Source organism: Onychostruthus taczanowskii, unplaced genomic scaffold (genome assembly GCF_017590055.1).
Source record: "Onychostruthus taczanowskii isolate IOZ18803 unplaced genomic scaffold, ASM1759005v1 scaffold38, whole genome shotgun sequence".
NCBI lineage: Eukaryota > Metazoa > Chordata > Aves > Passeriformes > Passeridae > Onychostruthus > Onychostruthus taczanowskii.
In genome coordinates this window covers 14,150,956-14,164,047 of record NW_024501237.1, presented here as the reverse complement: position 1 = coordinate 14,164,047, position 13,092 = coordinate 14,150,956, and the positions used below count along the sequence as shown (strand labels likewise).

At 45.8% G+C, this 13,092-nt stretch overlaps 2 protein-coding genes across 3 annotated transcripts; one reads left to right on the top strand and one right to left on the bottom strand.

Annotated features, from left to right (window-relative positions):
* Window positions 1-23: 23 nt before the first annotated feature.
* On the top strand, window positions 24-4,914 carry EXOSC9 (exosome component 9). 2 transcript variants are annotated; one of them, XM_041412202.1, is made up of 12 exons: window positions 24-119; window positions 294-388; window positions 954-1,073; window positions 1,160-1,262; window positions 1,665-1,802; window positions 1,916-1,998; window positions 2,157-2,289; window positions 2,832-2,920; window positions 3,114-3,260; window positions 3,592-3,773; window positions 4,072-4,150; window positions 4,671-4,914. In XM_041412202.1, exons 1-12 carry the CDS (start codon window positions 54-56, stop codon window positions 4,750-4,752), a joined length of 1,317 nt encoding a protein of 438 aa, XP_041268136.1. In that variant the 5' UTR covers window positions 24-53; the 3' UTR covers window positions 4,753-4,914. The 2 variants fall into 2 exon arrangements, with proteins under 2 accessions (XP_041268136.1, XP_041268135.1); XM_041412201.1 differs by having other exon boundaries at window positions 3,583-3,773.
* A 3,212-nt stretch (window positions 4,915-8,126) lies between these two features.
* CCNA2 (cyclin A2) lies at window positions 8,127-12,517 on the bottom strand. Its single transcript, XM_041411898.1, has 8 exons — window positions 12,377-12,517; window positions 12,052-12,286; window positions 11,121-11,236; window positions 10,566-10,789; window positions 9,848-10,052; window positions 8,987-9,100; window positions 8,579-8,712; window positions 8,127-8,178 (listed from the first exon to the last, which is right to left on the bottom strand). Exons 1-8 carry the CDS (start codon window positions 12,515-12,517, stop codon window positions 8,127-8,129), a joined length of 1,221 nt encoding a protein of 406 aa, XP_041267832.1.
* Window positions 12,518-13,092: the final 575 nt, after the last annotated feature.

Sequence of the window (13,092 nt, the reverse complement as noted above, 5' to 3'; positions counted from 1 at the left end):
CCCCCCCCCCCCCACCGCGTCACCGCGCGCGCTGTCCCCCTGACGGCGCGGCCATGAAGGCGACGCCGCTCTCCAACTGCGAGCGGCGCTTCCTCCTGCGCGCCATCCAGGAGAAGAAGGTGCGGCGCCAGCATCCCCCTCCCTGCCCCTTGCCCCATCCCTTCCCCCATCCCCTTCCCCGCCGCCCGGGGGAGCGCGGCTGTCCCCGGGATCCGCCCCCCCCCCGCGGTGCCGTCGCATGCCGGGCATGGCGCCCTGTCCCTCTCCATGTGTGTGTCCGTGTGTTCCCGCAGCGCCTGGACGGGAGGCAATGCTACGACTACCGGAACATCCGCGTCTCCTTCGGCGCCGACCGCGGCTGCTGCATGGTGGAGCTGGGCAGGACCAGGTGGGCGCGGGGTAGATAGAGCCTGAGGTCCCCACGCCTGCAGAGACCTCCGAAAAACACATTTTAACCTTTCAAGCCTTAAAGTCGTGGTATTTCAAGGGTAGGAGCAAAGAGGAGAAGATGGAAAGGAAGGAAGTGGGAAAAGAATGGTGTTTGTGTGATGGTTGTAGTTACAAATAATTTATAAAATGCAAAGTTGTTCCCGAGTTTTCATCCCTTTATTCAGTGATCTCGCATTTTGCATTCTTCCCCAAACCAAACGACCCTTTTTTGCCTGTGTAAAAATGAAATATATGCATTTACATAAATATTTCATTACAGTTTCTTATGTGTTCCAGTCAATTTTTAGTCTTAAAAGACAGGAGTATGTTCTAGTTCTTAACATTTGGCTCTTCCAGTTGTTGACCAAAGTTTAAATACATATGACAGGCGTTGAACATGAAACTGTCAGGAGTGAGAATTACAAACTAAAACCTTAACCACACACTTTTTTTCCGAGTATGTGTTTTGTTTCTAGATTTTCCCTGGTACGTTCTGTGACCTGGTGCTTTATTTGCCCTGGCAGGGTTCTTGCACAGGTCTCCTGTGAACTCGTTCCCCCTAAGCCCAGTCGGCCCACGGAAGGTGTGCTCTTCTTTAACCTGGAACTCTCACCCATGGCTGCACCTGGGCTGGAGCCTGGCAGGTAATGAACGTCTTAAAAGGACTAAATAGGGATGGCATAAAAGCCACTGTAAAAGTATTCAGTTTGGGTTAATTTTGTTCCAACAGACAATCCGAGTTACTGGTGTCACTGAACAGACTACTGGAGCGATGCCTCAGGGATTCCAAATGCATTGAGACCGAATCTCTCTGTGTTGTTGCTGGTGAAAAGGTAGGAAAATTTCATTTCTGGTGGGTTTAAACTAAAAGATACTTGTAGTCCAATTTTAAGTTGGTCTCTGTCTTGTGTTGGATAGTAGAAGTACTGATTTTAGGTGAATGTAAAGATCCGCTCACCTGATTTGAGAGGTATTTTTAACTTGCATGTCTATATAGGCTTTCTGAAGTAGCTGGGACCCTACAGAATGATGTTTAAATTGTGCTGAAGTGCTACATACTTTGTCATAATTAAATCTGGGTATCTTCAAATATACCAAGATCTCTCATCTTCTTAATCAAAGACCTAAGGAAAATATACTGGCTCTTTTTCTGGTTCAAAAAAATTGAAAAAATTAAAAAAAAAAATCAACTTCTGTAGAATCAAGCAGTTTTGTATTTTTTGTGTCTTTGTCAGGTTTGGCAAATTCGGCTGGACATGCACCTGTTAAACCATGATGGCAACATCACTGATGCTGCCAGCATAGCAGGGATCGTAGCTCTGTGTCATTTCCGCAGGCCAGATGTGTCTGTGCAAGGAGAGGAAGTAACTGTGGTAAGTTGTTTTTGTTTTTTGTTGTTTTTTTTTAATTTCCTGAAATTTCTTTGTCATTTAAAAATCAAACGAGTTTCATAAATAACTGTATTCTGGGCCAATTCCTTTCAAAGTACACTCCTGAGGAACGTGATCCTGTCCCCTTGAGTATCCACCACATGCCCATTTGTGTCAGTTTTGCCTTCTTCCATCAAGGGTAAGATTTTGAGGTTTTGTGTACCTATATAAGGGGTATAAACCTTGTATACCCATAGTTATTAATGTGCAAACCAACTCCTTTGTTTAATTGTGTTTAAGGGTAGTAAGATGCCACGAATTCCTACTGTTGCCTCATATTTCAAACCTTGATTCTAGGACCTATTTGTTGGTGGATCCAACTGAACGTGAGGAGCGGGTGATGGATGGGCTCCTCGTAATTGCCATGAACAAACACCATGAAATTTGTACCATCCAGTCCAGTGGAGTGGTCATGCTGCTGCAGGATCAGGTGAACCTTTGCTCTGACCAGTCCTTCTGTGGTGTATAGACTGCTTCCTGTGCTGCAGTCTTGATGTGGAAATATCCATGACATTTGGAAGCTGAGGAGTCAACCGTCTGATTTTATTGGAAAATATGTTTGATTTTTTTTTTTTTAGTGGAAGAGCATAGTACTGGGTACCATGCTGCAGAAGGAATGTAGAAAATGCATAGTTTTTGGTCATCTTGTTATTTTCCCTGTGATTTGGCTGAAAAGAACTGGGTACCATGCTGCAGAAGGAATGTAGAAAATGCATAGTTTTTGGTCAGATATGCATCTTGTTATTTTCCCTGTGACTTGGCTGAAAAGGCCTGCAAATTATTTCCAGTTGCACTCTGGAGGCTGTTAACTTTTTGCATGTCTCAGTGAATCCAGTCCTCATGCTAAGGTGCCATATTGTGTTTGTAATTCCTGTGATTTAAATGTTTGTGATACTTATGATGCTCTATAGTTTCAGTTAAAAGCTTCTTGATTTTTGGTTGTAAGCTGCTTTTTGTATGTGTAACAAACAGATTCTGAGGTGCAGTAAAATAACAGCTGTTAAGGTCGCAGAAATAACAGAACTGATTCAGAAAGCCTTGGAAAATGACCAAAAAGCCAGGTGAGTGTTTTGGGAAGGAACAGAAATGGGGGTTTTTAGGAAATGTAGCAAAAAACTAATGTCACATTGTGGTTTCAGCAGCAAATTGTCTTCACTTGTATCTGCTTTAAATAGCAAGCATTTGTATATTAGAACTTGAAAAGAGAACCAATTTTGGGTTATCCTGAAATAATGTCTGTCACTGAATGAGCAGGAAAGAAGGCGGGAAGTTCGGCTTCGCAGAATCCATCCCCAACCAAAGGATCACTGCCTTCAAAATGGAGAGTGCTGCTGTGGACACCAGCGACGTGGAAGAACAGGCTGGAGAAATCATTGCTAAAGCTGACCCTCCCTCAGAAGTGTATCTTTTCCAGGGTATTACACAGGGGAAAACCAGGCTAAACACACATCTAAGATTTCTCATAGCTTAGGTAGCCATATAACCTTGAGAGGAAATATCATCATCATCATCATCATCCTGGTCTTGGTTCAGTCTGCTTTTAATTCCTTGCCTAAAGGGCAAAGTTGAGGCCAGAACTGTGATTACTACAGTGACTGGAGAAGTGGCACTCTGAACTCCCCTTTAGGGCTGTTCTCCCCAGCTTATAAACCACCTGGTTTGCTCTCAGAATACAGAGAAATTTACCAGCAAGAAATACCAAGGTTTTTCTTAACTCCTGCAGTTTTGCCAGTCCAGTATTGCACACTCCTGGGACAGCCCAAATTGGGGAAGGAATAGAGAGCTCCTGGGGAGACCTTGAAGAATCTGAGAAGGAAGAAGCAGCAGAAGAGGAAGGTGAAAGTGAGGCGGCTGCTTTTGAATGTGAGAAAGTGGAGACTGAGGATATAAGTACACCGAAGGAAACTAAGAGTAGTAAGTATTTGTTTTTCTTAATATCAGATCTTATTATATCACTTTATTAACAGTTCATAATTAAAATGTGAAAGGTCTGCAGGAAGAAAGAACCATAGTAGCCACTTCACACATTTGCTAATTCTACTTGATCCAGTCAGTTCTTTTCAAAACTTGATTTCTGTAGTAGAGGGAGGGCTCCAAATGAATCAGTAGCCCCTCTGGATGTTTCTTTAAAATGCTGTGGTTATTATTTACAGGGGTTGTTTGTACAAAATTGACCAGCAGTTTGGGGTTGGTGGGGTTTGTGTGTTTTTAGAGGAGCCCATTGTACTGTCTGACAGTGAGGAGGAAGAAGTTGTCATTCTGGAACCACAGGAACTACCAAGGAAAACAAGGTAACCAGCAAGTGGAATTAGGAGGGGAAAAGAGTTTGTAAGGAGTATTACCAGGAAGGACAGAATTTTGGCAAGGCCAAGAAAGATTTCAATGGATCAAAGGGAATACAGATATAGCTGAGAGCAAGGAAGTTTAAATCTCAGCTAAATCTCTGGTCTTCTGTCCTGGAAGGCCAGAGCCTGGTGGCCTGCAGCTGTCTGAGATGGTTTTGGCCATTTGACTCATTTTAGTCCTTTCGGAGGGAGTGAGAGCATACAAGTGGATCTCAGTCAGAGGCTCCTTAGAGGTGCTGCAGACATTATCTGTGCCATACTAGAGCTGATGTTGAGTTTTACCTCCAAGAAGTGAGATTTGCTGCTGTATCCATGGAAACCCTTGTTGTTAGTGCACTTCCAAAAGATTAACATACACCTTGGCCCCAGGCGTGGTGGGTGGTTGCCAAGTTATGGATAATCAGCCTGTGTTATTTTGAAAAGCTATTCAGTATGTTTCTCTGATACAACTGTTGTTTGCTGACAGAACACAGACCAGCTCCAAACAAGAAAATCCAAGTAAGAAAGCATTTAACAAAAAGAGAAGAAAGAAGAGAACTTCTCATTAAAGCCATCAGCCCTCCTGCAGGAATGCTGTATAATATGGATTTTGGTGTATTATTACTGAGCTTATTTTTGTAGATAATTTTATTTACTTGGTTCTTGGCTTTTACGTATCTGTTAAACGATTGTCCACAGATTTCAATAAAAAATGGTGCCCGTAACTGAAATCCTAGGTTTGGCATCTAGGTGCAGCAAAAACGCACCTAGTTCAGCTTTCTTCACAGGGGAAAATCAATGTGCTGTGATTAAAACCTTCTTGCCCATTACTCCACATCTCACCTTGCACTCAAACCACTTTGAAAACACTATGAAAATCACTAGAAATGCATGGACTTAACAAACTAGGACAGAACTTCAGCAGTGGAGTTTCGTTAAAAGTTTAATTAAATATTACATGCAACAGACAGGAATGCTTCTTGAACTATAGGCCAAGAGTTATGCTCTGAATTTAGGATCAGGCAAAACAAAGAGACAAGGAGGATTGCAAAATACCTGATCTGGGCACTTTGTTTGCAAACAAGTGACCCTGGAAACACACACATATTTACAAAGTGAAGCGGGGCTATTTTACAGGTGACCTCAGTGTTACATGAGCTGTGAACAGGAGAGAAGTTACTGTTGCAGATTTTACATTCCCATTCCCCAAATCAGGTTAAAATCTTAATGTAAAAAAAAAAAAAACAAAAAAAACCAAACAAACCCAAACCATATGTATATAACATTGCTCCCAGCCAGGCAAATCTTGAATCAAGTTGTGCTCTTTCAGGAAGGGACCAACACACAAAACCTCTTTTCTCCAGGGGCTAAACCAGTGCATTTTCTTAGTGTCAGTTCTTCCAACCCAAAGTCACTGTCCTGAGTACAAAAATGGGTGAAGATGCAGTTCCTTCTTAGTCGTGTGGTACCACAAGACTGTAAACTTCTTCAGAAAAAAGAACAGTATTTTTTGCACTGCTGTTTCTCCCTTCTTCATACATAACATCCCTGTATTCCTTAGAGCCTTTAGTTGGAAAGAAGTTAACCTGGATAGGCTTAACAGTAGTACAGTACAGTCCGGGATATTTTGTTCAAGGCTTCGAAGCAAAAGCTGGAATTGTCCCATATTAACTTTGGAAAATGAGAAGGTGGAAAAAGATAGCATTTAATAGCAGAAGCAAAAGCTACCCTGAGGAAGGAGGAACATTGTGGGCAGAGATGCCAGCTCCTGACAAGATTTTTTTGTTAGGCTGCAGAAGAAGTTGTGTTGATAATGGTGAAAATAAAGCTCAGGGAGCATGGAAGAAATTTTCTGTGGTATGGGAACAGTAAGGGAACAAATTTAATTGAAACTTGAGCACAGCTCTTTGATTAAGCACTAAATTAATACTAAAACCCACTGAAGTCTCTTCACCTACTGCTACTTACTCTTTTTCTGGAGAAAATACTTCATAAGCTTCCTTTAAATTACCCCTCCAAAGCTGGTATTTCTCAGTGGTCTTGGAATACACCACAGAAAGGAAGGGGAAGGTAGAACCCAGTTTCCCAGGAAGAGCACTGTTGCCTGTAACCTTCAAGTAATTGCTACCAGTCAGCATTGCCAGTTGCACTTCCAAGGTCACAAACAGTGAAAAACACTCCTCCCTATGCAAACTCCCTGTCCTGCAAGGTTAAAGTGTTTCTAACCCCAAGCACCAGACATGATACACTGCACAGGCTGTCCCAAGTTCGTTTTAGCATTTCAATAGCAGCCCACTGAAATTCATCTAAACAAAGGCTGTTGGCTAATGAAATGCGGTTCTTCCTCTAAGTCCAAGTGCATCCTAAGAAGATCAGATTGGCCAAATTCCTGCTGCTTATTTCGACCAGAATTTCGATCACCACTCAACTCCGTTGGTTTTGTAGTTGAGGTTGTTCAGGGAAGGCTCAGGCAGGAGCACAAGGGTGGGAGCAGAGTAGTAACTGTGTAGTTGCTGAGGTGACACAGAGATTGTTCTAATTAACTGCTGCTGCTCAGCCTGACAGAGATGATGATTATTTCAAATAGCCCACACCCTAACAGCTGTTGGACATCTGTGAGGAGGAGTTTTTAGTGCTGGGTGCCCAGATAACCAGAGACAGCACTAACTCAGCTTCAAGTCTAAGAGGCACAGGTTTCACAGGGCAGCCCTTGCCAGAAGGCTATAGAAATGAATGCCCATTTAAGATGACAGCACTACTCCTCAGTGATTTTAAGCTATTGGCAAGACCACTAACATCAGATACAAAAACTGTTTATTAGCCAACCTGGAAATGGCTCAATTCAGCCCACTTCCGTGCACTCACTGCTTTACATGCCAACAGCAGTGGTACAGGGCAGCATCACTCCATTTACACAGGCTGAAGGTAAACATCCACTTGATCTAATGCTGATTGAATGCCAGTTTGCTTATGTAACAGTTCCAGAACTAAGGAAAAACATGGCACATTTTTGCTGTGTGCCAGAGTGGAGCTCCTCCCAAGCATGAGTGGCATAGGGAATTCCTGCTGCTCTGCACACAGCCCATCCATGTCAGAAGACATTCCCTGCTCTTGAGGCCACAGAGCAGCAGTTCACCCACTGCAGTTTAACCCCTCCAGCACCCCCAAAGAGGTAAATGGCAAGCTGACTGAGGACTAAGTTTCTCAGTAGGCATCAATGGACTTTTGGGACAGCCAGCACATCAGTGGAAATTCCACAGGTTTAGATTAGTATCAGTTTTACACTTGGACCAGAAAATACTGACAGCAAGACCATTTTCTGCATAGCGGAAGCGTGAGGTATGAACTGGTGCAGGGGTTTTAACTGTGCAGTCCCTGCAGCAGAGCATTCAGCCTTTCTCCTGATGAAGATCTGGCACTACATTATACAGCAACTGGGGCACATCCTAAACAGCCTCATGAGTCAGTTCCAGCAAGGAGTTCTCCTTGTGGCCATAGAGTTTCTTCCAGTTTTATAGCCATTAAGGCAACGTTTTGGATCTATGCTAAGTCTCAGTTTAAACTAGACAGAATAAAAATGCTACTGATACTCTGTGGAGACCAAATCTTTCTCACCCAGAAGGAGAAAAGCCCTATTATAATAATGCACTGCTAATATTAACATTTAGTCTATAATTAGATAAGCAGTCTCAGACGTCATGTGGCCTGCATGGTTAATTCTGTGCCTGAAGAGAACATTTTGATAAAAACACAGCTAAAACTCTTAACAAGATTGCATGTACAAAAGATTTACATTAAAACCACATGAAACAAAACTTCATAATTGAAGTCAAAGCCTGTATTCATATTTTGAGTGATCATATCTAGAATCCTGAACCATGTTTAAAACTGTACATCATTTTCTTGTAATATACATCTCTTACAAACATCAGTCTCTTGATTATTACGATAAGTTTAGTGTGTCTGGTGGGTCAATGAGCGATACTCCATGGTACCTAGAGAGGGAACAAAAGAGGCAGGATGTCATCTTGCTCAAGAGCTCTTTGCCACAAAGAGCAGCATAACTGCAGTAAAGCACATTTCCTACCAGGCAGGAAACATTCTGGGGCTTGTTGGCTGCCATGCCCCACACAGATTTTTAGGAGCATTAGGTATCACCAACTGTAGGAATGTCAAGAAAATTCCTCCAGTTTCTACCTGACAGTTCAGGCAGCAACAGAACACCAAGTATTGCCTGACAAACCACAGTATAAAAACCCCAAGGAGTCCTGTCACCCTCTCACTGAAGAGGTGAAATTGGTTAGCTGAGTGCCTGAAGACTCAAAAGATACATCCCACACCCACGCAGTTACATGCTTGGACAACTCAGACATTAACACCTCCACAGATACTCACTTGGTACTCTTGTACTTTTCCCTTATGGACTGTTGTGTGTGCTGGGCTGCTTTGAGGTAGGTGTTGTGCAGGTCTATGAGGCAAGGCTTGATGTCTTCAAGGGTGTAGCCAGTTACTTTGCACAGGGATTCAGGCTGAGAGGAAAAATGAAAGGGTGAGGGACATTTGAATGCTGCTGTTCACTTATGCTGATCACCAGTGGTAGAGTTTTTAGCTTCCTGTTGAACCATATTTATCTCATCCCCCCATCCCATTTTTCAAATGCCACAGGGGAGCAATCCCTAATTAACACCTAGGAGCACAGAGGGGCTGCAACTCCTGCAGCCCAGGCCCAGCACTCAGAACTGTGTACAAGTACACTGAACACACACAGAGGCTCTCGAAGGCTCAGGCTGGAGTGCTACATACCCAGGTTTGTCCAGTGAGTGTGTAATCTGCCAGATGAAATGCTGCAGCAGCAATAACTGATGGCAAGTATTTCAGGTAAGGATCAGCATCAATTAGACTCAGCTCTCCCAGGTACTGCAAGGGAAATGAAAAAGGGAATCATCTGCTTCCAAAAGTTAACAGTTGCTTTAGAACCCTAACTTGAGCTTCCAATCCTGCCATCAGTTGGAAGCACAGCTTTTATCAGTTTCCACTTACTTCCTCCTTAAGCATCTCCTGCTAGCTACTGTCAAGCAGCATTCCCAACACATGCTTTCCTAGCATATTTTATATTTACAAACACATAAGAAATAGAGGGAAGGCTGCAGTCAAATCTGACCTTTGCACAGTGAGACAAAGGCTTGTGTTTAGGACCTCTGGTACCTAGCATACAGCTAGGATTTACTATAACTTCAGATGAAATGTTATCTGTGCTCTGCTCTAGAAATTAGCCTCTGGATTTAGAGCTTGCTGCTGGTTGAGGAGAAAACCAAACCTAAAGTCCTTTTTTGCCAAAGTGCATGTGGGGGTAGGTGTGGCAGGTGTAGATAAGAGAGAGGGAAACATCTATCTAGCAGTGCAACAAGCCCCAATTTCAAGTTCATTAATCTCTGCCTGCTCTGAGTAAGGGTGCATGCTTGAGCCAGGCCAAGTGCCAGCCTCTGATAAGAATGGAGCATCCGAAACAGAAAGTGGCAATAGGAGTGTTAGTTCCCAGCAGTGGGACACCACTCCTGGAGGAGCACAATTCATAAGGTGTATATATGTTATACATACCTGTGCAATAAGTATCTGCAATAAAACTTTCTAATTACATAAGCTCAGCTAGTAATTCCTACTTACCATTGACAGGCTCTCCACTTTAGCATCTGTCTGCTGGTGTAGGAAGTACTGGGTGAGGAACTGGTTGATTGTTGGAGCTGCCAAGTCAAATGACAAAACCTTCAGAATTAAGTGCTCCATCTTTAGGACCTGCTTCTTGGTGTAGGTGTCATCTGTGATGTAGACAAACTCAGCTACTTCGGGAGGGTAGATCTCTTCAAACTTTCTGCCAGGAGAAACGTTTATGAGTAAACAATTGAGTACTAGAAAACCACCAGCACTTAATGAAACGCTCATTTAAATTCTGACTTGGCAAGGACCTGGGCACTGGTGCCAAACAAGTTTGCTGCAGTTGGTTCTGTAGCTCTTGAATCGCCAGGATTTGAAATTAGAGAGCTACAACAGTATGATAATTCATGACTAAGGAATGTAGTACTTGGAGCCACTGAAACTCCAGAACAGACCACTGAATTAGCAACTAGGGCAAGCACAACTTGCTTTTCACATGCCTTATGTATATTGCCTCAAATACTGTTTTAGATGCTGGCTGCTATAGCTGGAAATAACAGACCCTTATTTTAGGGGCAAACTTCAAAGATAACTGCCAAGCTTTTAGGTGGATAACTTCTGATTTTTATCCTAGTGTGAAGCCCTCCCAAATCAGTCCTGCTGTAGGCAACAGAACAGCCACAAGACTTTCATCAGTAGGTAGAACCTGAAATGAAGCAATTTCACTTACGATGCAAGCAGCATAGCTGCAGTACCCACAAGCTGAAGTTTTCCTCTCAAAACAGACATGGAAGAAAGAAACCTATCAATGTAATTTACAGCTAAGTGCAGGGTTTCGTTCTGTAATTTGTATTCTTCTCCGACTTCCACCAGCCAGTCCACCAGAATAGCCCGCATGTTGTTTGTGATATCAGGTTGCTTCTTCATGTAACCTATTTTGGGCTTGCACTTCACCTGTAGGTTTAGATGACAGATAAAGTTGAGGATGGACCCTGTGCTGGTAAGGAAGCAGCTGTTTAAACTCCATTTATCACAGTTTAACAAATCAGAAGTAAACACTGGTGAGTTTAGGATCAGTAAGTTCTATTTCTGTAATCTTGCTTTCCAGCTTGAGCATGGCACAATAAACTTTATCACTAGGAACCAGTCCCGTGCTCTTATTTCTCCCTTTCTAGCAAGCTCTAATTTAGTCACTGTCTTGGTAACTCATGTTCAGACACATTTCTCCACCCCAAACTCTTCCCCCATGGGCTGCATGCAAATAAGAAAAGGGACAGCAGCTCACCTCCATCTCCCTCAGGTACGTATGGATTTCATTGATATAGTCTGGCACGTTATTAACGTTTGGTGCTTTCTCTTCTGTTTCTGAGGTTATTGAAATATCCATAATACTTGGAGAATCTAAGCAGAGGATAACAGCCATGTTAAAATGGGCACCATCACATCATTTCCTCACAGCACAGGGAACCTTGTGCAGGCTCACTCAGCTGGACTGGGAGTTGGGGAGACTCTATGGAAGTGAAATATTAGGGCAACAGGGAAGTTTCCCCTTCCCCTTTCTCCTCTTCCCGCTAAGAAGAAAGAGATGGAAAACTCTCTTGCAATTATGTAGTGCTCAGTGCACCCTGTGTTACCTTGTAACAAAGATGTGGATCCTGTAAGCGTAGATTGTGGTTTACAACAGGGCAGGGGTGCTGGAGGTTTTTTGTAGATGGCAGAAGCGGATCACAGAAAAATGAGCCCCCAGATATTCAGACATGTGCTACAGAAGATGGATCTGGCAGTTCCCATTTTTCACATACTGGCAAGAGCACAAAACACTTGCACCACTGCCTGGGGGAAAAACCTTTTACATCTTGGGATCTGCCTGGGTGAAGTCCCCTTCTAACTCTGTAATGGTGGCAAGGCTTTATGGATTGATCTTGTCTGTAATCTGGCTTCTCTCATGAGGTACTGAGAGCTAAAGTTATAAATTATAAAACGGCCTAAAATAGCATGGGATAAGAACACAGAGGCTCAGCTGCACAGAAGAGCTGTTGCATCCTGGTGGCAGGCTCAAAGGAGCCAAACCAGCCTGCATCCCAAGCCACAGCCCTCCAGCTTTCCTTCCCCTCTGGAAACCATTCCCTGGCTGAGGAGCTCCGCGGGGCAGGGCCCTGAGGGGGAGCAGGTGGGACGCGGCCTGCATGGCGCACCGGGGCCGGGCTCTCACGTACCGAAGCTCAGCTCCATGGCGTTGCCCAGGGGAGCCAGGGGCCGCCGCTCCCCCAGGACACACACGGCCGCACGCAGCCCCAGCGCCGCCTCCTCCTTCTGCCCCGCCGGGACGCCCCGCTGCCGCCGCGGCTCCCGCTCCCCATCGGGCTCGTCCACATGGATGGAGAAGGGCTGATGTTGGTGCTGCTGCAGCCCCGCCGCCGCTCCATGGCCCTCGCAGCCGCCCCGCGCCGCCTGTGGGGAGAGCGGCCGTCAGCGCCCGGCCCTGACAGCTCCCGCCGCTGTCCCTTCCACGTCCCCCCGCTCCCGCCGCTCCCCCCTCACCTGCAGCGGGATCCCGGCGCGCTGCTGCACTCCCCGCAGCAGCCCCAGCGCCACGCGGGTGCCGGCGGCGGGCGGCGCCGCCGCGGCTTTGCCGGCCGCCGGCGGGGGCACGTTCTCCTGGTTCTCCTGCTCCGCCAGCATGGCCGCAGCAGGAGCGGGGGGCAGCGCGGCGGAGGGGACGGCGGGGCCGGAGCGGCGGGGCCGGGGACAGGCGCGCCTGGAGCCGCCCGCGCCGTTCAAGTAGCCCGCGACTCTTGAACCGCCCAATGGGCGCGCGCGGCGTCACGGCCGCGCCGGATGGGGCGGACAGAGGGACGGACAGACAGACACGGGCGGACACCGAGGGCGGGGAGCCCACGGGGAGAGAGCGCCGGGGACAGCAGGCCCCGCGCCCGCCCAAGGGAGGGAGAGAAGAGCCTCGGGCGCTCCCGCCGGGAAACGTGTGTGGGAAACGAGCTGGAGCTTGCCCAGCCAGGCTCGTGAACGTGTCCCGGGAGAAAAGGAGGCTGGGGAGGGAGGCCTCATCACTCCCTCCAGCTCTCTGAAAGGAGGGGGTAGTGAGGTGCCCGCAGCGAGGGGACAAGAGGAAATGGCCTCGGGCTGAGTCCATAATAATCTTTCGATTATCAAAGAGTCGCAGAGCACAAAGGTACTCGTGTTCTAACCACCCTGCTCTGGGCAGGGACACCTTTCATTAGACCACACTGCTCAGAGAC

Bases quoted from the DNA above. Each gene is read 5' to 3' on its own strand.
- EXOSC9 (XM_041412201.1), top strand. From the start codon at position 54: ATGAAGGCGACGCCGCTCTCCAACTGCGAGCGGCGCTTCCTCCTGCGC. The intron at 1,999-2,156 runs GTAAGATTTTGA...CCTTGATTCTAG, and splicing joins TTTGCCTTCTTCCATCAAGG to GACCTATTTGTTGGTGGATC. The intron at 2,921-3,113 runs GTGAGTGTTTTG...CTGAATGAGCAG, and splicing joins GAAAATGACCAAAAAGCCAG to GAAAGAAGGCGGGAAGTTCG.
- CCNA2 (XM_041411898.1), bottom strand. From the start codon at position 12,517: ATGCTGGCGGAGCAGGAGAACCAGGAGAACGTGCCCCCGCCGGCGGCC. The intron at 8,713-8,986 runs GTATGTAGCACT...TTTTCCTCTCAG, and splicing joins CACTCACTGGACAAACCTGG to CCTGAATCCCTGTGCAAAGT. The intron at 8,179-8,578 runs GTGAGTATCTGT...TTCCCTCTCTAG, and splicing joins GAAAAGTACAAGAGTACCAA to GTACCATGGAGTATCGCTCA.